This window comes from Solanum tuberosum, unplaced genomic scaffold (assembly GCF_000226075.1).
Source record: "Solanum tuberosum cultivar DM 1-3 516 R44 unplaced genomic scaffold, SolTub_3.0 scf00205, whole genome shotgun sequence".
In the NCBI taxonomy this organism is placed as follows: Eukaryota; Viridiplantae; Streptophyta; class Magnoliopsida; order Solanales; family Solanaceae; genus Solanum; species Solanum tuberosum.
In genome coordinates this window covers 1,092,870-1,100,999 of record NW_006239130.1, presented here as the reverse complement: position 1 = coordinate 1,100,999, position 8,130 = coordinate 1,092,870, and the positions used below count along the sequence as shown (strand labels likewise).

The following is an 8,130-nucleotide window of genomic DNA, read 5'->3' as shown; positions in this document are numbered from 1 at the left end:
TGAAGTTAGCCTCTTCAAATTAAAAAAGTATGGAATTATTGTGTCTTTTTTATTCATTAAAATCAATTTACGACATCTTTACGAGTAAGGTTCATATCTTTCCATGATGACTGCTAAAGAAAATGCCTGTCAGATTTCATAATATCACTGTGTAATTCGAAGTTTCAGCCAATTGAGTACGTGTGCCTTCAACAGTTGCACCAAATCGTTAAACATTATATTTATACTGTCCTTCTATATATGCATCATCACTTTGTCAAAAAAAAAACAAAAAATAGAACAACGAAGAGGACTTTATCTTATTGATTATTGATGTCCTTTTTCCTTTTTCTTGAATCCTTTTGCAGCTAAATGATGAGCTAAAGAAAGTAGATGAAAAGCTGAAAAAAACAGAAGCTCTTCTTGAAAACAAGGTACATGTTTTGCTGCTGTTATTACATGTCCTCAATATTCATGAATACTTTCCTACCTCTATTCTATTCTTCTATGATTGTGCGACGGCCTTTTATAACTAACTGAGATAAGGAAATTAACTAAGAATTTAGAGCCTAATAATTCAGAATTATGAATTTAACGAGACCTTTACGTATTTCAGAATCTTGAGATTAAGAAAATAAATGATGAGAAAAAGTCAGTGCTGGCTGCACAATTTGCTGCTGAAGCTACTCTTCGGAGAGTTCATGCTGCACAGAAAGATGATGAGATGCCGCCCATTGAGGCAATCATCACACCCCTCGAAGCAGAGTTAAAACTTTCCAGATTAGAGGTACTTGTCGACTTTGGTATTCTTCGCGGTTCTTGAGAATTACTCATGTTGCTACCTTGGTGAAGTTTGGTAATGCTATCTCTTCCAAAATTTAAAAGTTTGCCTCTCGTGACTTCGGTTGCAGATGGCAAAGTTGCAGGATGACAATAAAGCACTAGACAGACTTACAAAATCTAAAGAAGCCGCTCTACTGGAGGCAGAACGAACTGTTCAAATGGCATTGGCAAAGGCTGCTTTGGTTGATGACCTGCAAAATAAAAATCAAGATCTAATGAAACAGATAGAAATATGCCAGGTTTTGCCGACACTAAAGTTTCTTCAGATTTTGATATCAATGGGAAGCGTACTTCCATTTTAGCTGTCATTATCAAGAGTCCGATGTAAGCATCTAGACTCATATTGCAGGAAGAAAACAAAATATTGGACAAAATGCATAGACTGAAGGTTGCAGAGGTTGAGAAACTAACACAAACTGTATGGGAGCTTGAGGAAGCTGTATTGGCTGGTGGAGCTGCAGCAAATGCTGTACGAGAATACCAGAGAAAAGTGCAAGAACTGAATGCAAGTGGATCTTAACTTTACAACCTATTCTTTCTTTATATCTTGCTATTTTTTCTTCTTATTTGATAATTCAGTATCTGTCATATATTGAGCCTGACTAAATGTTATGATTTGTAGGAGGAGAAAAGAATCCTAGATCGTGAGCTAGCCCGTGCAAAGATTTCTGCAAACAGAGTAGCTGTTGTTGTTGCCAATGACTGGAAAGATGCCACTGACAAAGTAATGCCTGTAAAACAATGGCTTGAAGAAAGAAAATATTACCAGGCATGAATACTTTAGCTTTCTTGATTTACTTTCTCTGAAAAAAACATATGCTAATTGTCGTAATAGTGCAATGTAAAATGACCTTTATTGTAAACTAGGATGGTTGCACGAATCAACCTGAATTTGCCCTTATTCAGTTCTCATTAATATATGTGAGTAACTAATTACTAATAGAACATGGGTTGGAAGGTAGAGAGGCTGCTTCCATCTCAAGGAAAGAAAAAGAAGAAAAAGTTGGACATGGAAATAAAGTAAGCAACAAAAGGGATTACATGAGGTATGTGGTTGTTCCTTGAAATGGATATTTCATCGCCTCACTAATTAGTAAGTCTCAGTTGTTGGACCTACATCTTCTCTTGCAATTTTCATATAAATCAAAATGTGAGATCAAATGAAGACAGATAAATGGGACTAAAGGAGTCAACTTTAAAGGAGAGTGGACCTTCAACCTCAAGATGTGAGGTCAAACCACGATAGATCAAAGGGGAAAAGGCTGTCAGCTTTAAATGAGAATAGGCCACTTCTATCTAACTAGTTTTCTCTGGATATGCAACCATGGTACTTAAAAAGCAGAATAAACCAAGTGTTACCTTGGATATCAGATTTATCATATGCATTTCCACATATACTCAGTAGGTATGATGCTCGACATTCAGGAATGTATATCCTTCTGTATATGTTTTTGCAGGGAGAAATGCAACAGCTTAAAGATAAACTGGCAATTGCAGAGCGTGCTGCAAAAGCAGAAGCACAGTTAAAGGTAAGAAAGTAAATGGTTCAGAAAATTATGCTGCTTTGCACTTATTGTGTACGTGCTACCAATTGCATTCCTTGATTTCCCAGGAAAAGTATCAATTACGATTTAAAGTTTTGGAAGAAAGGTTTAAGGTGCCTTCAAATGTTACATCTCGCACTGCAGCTGAAGGAAGAAGCATAAGCAATGTGCGCTCAAGGCGTATGTCCCTTGGAGGAGTTGAAAACTTGTCTAGACCCTCCAATGGTTCTTTATTACGAAAAACAAGTTTTCAATCTGGATCATCCCAGTCAAATGATGCTAGCTCATTGTTAAAAAAAGCAAAGAACTTATCGGGCGCATTTGATGGCGGCAGCAGATCAGAGGGTAAGGAGAAGCCAGTCCAGCTTACGGATCAGAAAGATAATGGACATAGTGGTACTAGCAGAGAGTCCCATAGCAATGGAATAGTAACTGCACATGAGAATGCAGATTTGAATGCTGCTGAGAAAATGAAGTTGGAAAATAAAGATTATGTTTCTGGAGCAGTGTACGATATGCTTCAAAAAGAGGTTATAGTTCTACGCAAAGCTTGCAATGAGAAAGATCATAGCCTGAAGGACAAAGATGATGCCATTGAGGTTTCATGCTCTGTTTCTCTGAACTCCACAATAAGCTAGAACACAGACACACACGCACAACCCCTCCATTTTGTTTTGCTTTCATTCAGCTTATCTTCATGTGAAATATGCAGATGTTGGCAAAGAAGGTTGAAACGTTAAACAAGGCAATGGCAATTGAGGCCAAAAGAATGCGCAGGGAAGTTGCAGCAATGGAAAAGGAGGTTGCTACAATCCGTAATGGCAAGGAGTATGATCAAAGGCTAAAGTGCAGTTACTCTGCCAAGGAAGCCATGAATGGTCATACACTACCACAAAGGTGATGCTCTCAAAACCCCCCTCCACTAATCAAATTGCTGAATACAGAATGCTCAATAAGGACAACATTCGCTTACATGCGTTAATATATCAGTGTGCGCAAAGGGAAGGTAAGAGTCTCAAAGCTTAAATGCCCAGAGGTAACATGCCTTGAATGCATTTTGACCTTATAGATTGGTTCAGTTTGAAGCCCTTTTATTGTTAGATTCTGCATGGTTCTTTGGGATCTTGAAAGAGAACTTATAGCATCATCTATATCTAAAGATTATGCATTAGTGAAATAAAAACACTATAGACACTTTCTGTTTTCCAAGGTTTGGAATAGGAGTCCATTGTAAGATACTTTTTCACATAGCTCCTTTGAAAATGAGGAAAAGGGAAGTGGAGTAGAAACTTAAGTTGCTCTCCTTCCACTAGTTGGTTTGGGAGGAAAGAGTTGGGGAAATAGACATTCCTTAGGTGAAAGGATAGAGCATCTTTTGAACCCCATTTTTAGTTCTCGCACAAAGTTAAGACTAGTTTTAAACACTATTGTAGTTCTGGCAAGGGAAAGGAACGATCATGACGAGAAGAGTGTCATGTTCTCCCACACTTGCCTACCAAGCAATGTTTTAAAAGAGGGGGTGCGAGGCGGGGTACTTTATGCAGCACGGGGCAAGGCGTAATCCCCAAAACTAGGGGCGTAAGTCTTATGCATCAACAGGGAGTAAGTCTCATGTATCTTCAATTTTGTAATTTTATTACTAATAAAATAAACGAAAGTAAATTTTTCAACAATTCCACAAATAATTTCAAATAAATCATCAATAATATAGAAACATTATTATAATTATTATTTGAAAAAGGTAATAACAAAAAAAATAATATAGATAATCTTTAAAATGAAATCGTCATCGAACTCCACATCTACTAGTCCTTTTGGACCCTCAACTAATTATTTCATTGATTTTTGTTTATATATTTCAAAGGAGGAGGAGGAGGATAAAAAATGAATAAAGTAGTTTCAGGAACACAATGTTATGGAATCTTTATCCTATCAATTTTAGGCATATTTATCTAAAAAACTATTTATGGAGGGTCTTTTTTTATAAGGGTTGCTTTATTTATATATTTTAGAAAAACTACTACTACATAAAACCATGAGCATAAAGTATAAATATCCATTTCTCTCCAGAAGCTGATATGTTGTCCATTCCCTGCTATTAAGTGTTTGTGTTGAGAGAATTCCTCCCATAATTTGCTTATACTTCTCCAGACTCCAACTCCATATGGTTCTGTTGAAACATTAGAACACCAGTTGTTTAGGGCTCCATGTTTAGCAATAATCACATCTTTCCAAAGGCTCTGCTCCTCTTGAGTATATCTCCACAGCCACTTCATAAGTAGGCATTTGTTGTGCAGTGCTAAGTCTCTAATGCCCAGACCACCTAACTTTTTTGGTAACAAGACTGTTGGCCACTTGACCAAATGGAATTTATGGTTGTTGCTATTCCCTTCCCACAGAAAATTCCTTCTGGTTTTGTCCAGTTGCTTCAAAGCCTTGCTGGATATGGGATGTAGTGACATACTATATGTTGGGATACTATCAAGTACACTGTTTATCAATGTTAGTCTGCCACCCATAGAGAGGTACTGCATTTGCCATGTAGCAAGCCTTTTTTCAAACTTTTCAATCATTCCACTCCAGATGCCTTCCGCCTTGTATTTAGCCCCCAATGGAAGGCCCAAGTAAGTAGTTGGAAAAATTCTATTTCTACAACCGAATAAGTCTGCCAGCTCCTCAATGACATCGCATAGTCCTTTAGGCATCACATTGCCCTTTTAGGCATCACATTGCCCTTTTAGGCATTAACGTAGCCTCGTAGCATCAACATTGCCTCATAGGCATCAACATAGCCGTTCTAGGCATTAACATAGCCCTTTTAGGCATCATTGTAGCCCCCTAGGCATCACATAACCTTTTTAGGCACTAGTGTAGCCCCGTAGGTAATAGTACCACCTATATGCTTTGTACATACTTCAATAGCCCCTTAGGCATCCTGTACATAGACTCGGAGGCACAAGTAAAACCCCTGCAACTAACTACAATAGCTCCGTAGGCAGCAACAATATACAAGTAGCCTGAAGGCGGCGATCAATTTAGCTATAAGTGACCTATACAATTGATAGAAATGTCATATCTGAACACAGGGTCACTATTAATAGAATACAAGTCTCGACAAGGGATGAATATATCAACTTGAACATACAGCAATGTGCAATTATGGCTACGAGTAAATCAATGACAATAATCTAGCCATATAATTTCTACGCTTTAAGAAAACATGCCGAAAGAACGAAATCGCCTTAGCATACTTTTTCCCGACAATGCCATGTCGTCAATCTATTCCTTCCCACACTCCCACAAGGCTATATCAAGCGGGAACTCAATCATTCAATATTATGTTTGATCGGACAAACTATACAGATTTTTGCCGTAAAATACTATTTGTGGCCTAACAAAACTAGAATCGTTGGAAGGAGAGTCTTACGTTGCTCTAATGCTCTCTAAGCTCGAAATACTACTCGAAGCCTCCAATGCAGCCTAACTCCTACTGCCACAACACAACTGGAGCTACACCACACAATTTTTAGGGTAAACTACATAAAAATGATGAGCTCAGTGAGAACTACAACATTTGTTAAGCACTTAAGCTCGAATCATCAACATCTAAGGAGTATTTTGGTCCTATGCTCTGTTTTTCTGGTTTTGGGACAAAGTGGAAATGAAATAAAAATGAAGAAGTTGAGCGACATAGGGCCCACTGCAACCTACCTACTTGCGCAGTCTTGTGAAAACGCAAATATCTCTCTACTGTGAAGTTGTATTTGTTAACGGTTTAATGTGTTAGAAATTAATCCGAGAGTTTAATCTTAATAACCTTACTCCTTACTACTTTTTTCATAGAAAAAAAGAAGGGGTCGATTTAGGCTCCTTCCCTTTCAATGCCTAGCCGCGCAAGCAGGTACCTACGCAGGTACCACGAGCCCTCTGTCCCACGCATCTAACCAGCTCGCGGGTCATAGAACTTTGATGTGATAGGTAGTGAACTTTCTAACTCTTTATATATTGAGAGAAAATCTTTTAGACATCTAACTCAATTTTTAGAGAATTTATGAAAGTAATTTGTCATAACTTTTGCGGACGACTTCAAAACTTAACATACAACCATTGTGCAATCTGAATACCTCATAACACATCTTTCTTAGCATATTAAGCACTCTTTAGTCTTACTTCGAAAGTACAAATTAATTTAAAATCAACTGATGGAGTGTTACCACTGATACCAAATATTTTCTCCTTTCCTAGTAAATTCACAAGTTTTTAATTAGGCAACTCTTTACAATTTACATCTTAAAAATCACAAAACTGTAGATCTAATGATGGTTTAATTTTGGAGTCTGATGATATTTGTTTTCTTTATGTAGAAACGATCGGAGCTACAAAAAATTTACCGAACAATGATGAAAGCGGGCAGCATTTCATATCAGAAGGAATATTTCTCCCCTCGAATACTATCACAACTCATGTCAGTTTGTAAAGTACTATAGTTGTTTGGGGGCATTAGCTTATTTTATGTATATGTTTGTAACATATTTGTATTATTATGAGTAAAAGAAGTGCATCTGTATGGAACTATGGGCAAAGGCAGGGATTATATTTTTATGCAAGTGGTAAAGAAATGTTCATGTCATCAATACCGTGCAGATAGTCCTTATAAGGTCGATCCTATTTCTATGAATCTATGACCTTCGTTAATGGTAAGCCTATGATGAAGTCGATGGAGGTGAAAGTGTCACACATGAACATCCATAGAAAATCTCCAATATGTCGTGGTTGGGAAGTTTTCATATGGGTGGCCGGAAATTGAAGAATTACAGAGACTAATATTTTGCAATTTCAAACTTATTGGGGATTTTGTTGATGTTGACGAATGCATATTATCTCAAGGCCAACGAGGGGCTATCATAGCAAATCCAACCATTGATATGTGATTCAAAGTTCAAACTTAATGAGGAAACAACTCAAGTTTGTGGCATGGATTTTGTTTTCTAGTTTACTTTGGACATACTTAGTTGGAGAATCATTGTTTGCTCTAGTTTTGATTGATGTTTATCTACAACCTTTGATAGCGGAGCTAAAACAATTATCGTCTAAAGATGTAGTGACATATGATATATCAACTAAGCAAAATTTTATTTTGCATTATTCTCTAATGTGGATTATTAATAAAAAATTTTGTATATGAGATGGTGTATGGTTGAATGACTGTCGTAAAGTTGGATTGTCCATATTGTATGAATAATAGTAATACATTCACTTTTAAACACGATTGTAAAAATTCATGATTTGAATTTGTCACCATTAGTTATTGTTAATGGATCACGAGATTAGAATTATTAAAGTATTTTCAGAATGAATAAAATTGAAAATGATCTGCCATCTCCAACATTGTCATGAAATAAAATTTGGGAGAGAGTTTGTCAGTTATTAAGGTTACAAAAGCTACATCTTCTAGACTTTTCGGATATGGTTTTGGGCATAATTGGACTAAGCAGAACATATTTTGGGGGTTATTGTATTGGGATGATAATCTTTTACGAGGTAATCTTGATGATGTCACGTACATTGAAAAAATATATTTTGATAACTTGTTCAACACAACGATGGAAGTTAAGGACAAGACAAGATAATCCAAAAATCAGAACATATTCAAAGAAATATTGCCAGAGAAAGAAACTATTAGTGCACAAATCACAAAATAATAAAATGTTCAAATACAAGAGTAGCTTTTCAGAAATGAGAGATTTGTGAGTGGGTTATGAAT

At 36.6% G+C, this 8,130-nt stretch overlaps 1 protein-coding gene across 3 annotated transcripts in view; it reads left to right on the top strand.

Annotated features, from left to right (window-relative positions):
• Positions 1-7,508, top strand: part of LOC102597764 (microtubule-associated protein 70-1-like) — a 12,808-nt gene extending 5,300 nt beyond the window's left edge. For 2 of the 3 annotated variants that reach the window (XM_006355705.2, XM_015312510.1), the window contains 9 exons: positions 348-413; positions 596-766; positions 891-1,061; positions 1,172-1,327; positions 1,445-1,591; positions 2,280-2,351; positions 2,435-2,965; positions 3,079-3,263; positions 6,731-7,000. In XM_006355705.2, coding sequence (XP_006355767.1) covers positions 348-413; positions 596-766; positions 891-1,061; positions 1,172-1,327; positions 1,445-1,591; positions 2,280-2,351; positions 2,435-2,965; positions 3,079-3,263; positions 6,731-6,767 — 1,536 coding nt within the window. In that variant the 3' untranslated portion in view covers positions 6,768-7,000. Of the gene's footprint in view, positions 1-347; positions 414-595; positions 767-890; positions 1,062-1,171; positions 1,328-1,444; positions 1,592-2,279; positions 2,352-2,434; positions 2,966-3,078; positions 3,373-6,730 lie in introns of all 3 variants that reach the window. The other variant, XR_367947.2, reaches the window with a different exon arrangement.
• The last annotated feature ends 622 nt before the right edge of the window (positions 7,509-8,130 follow it).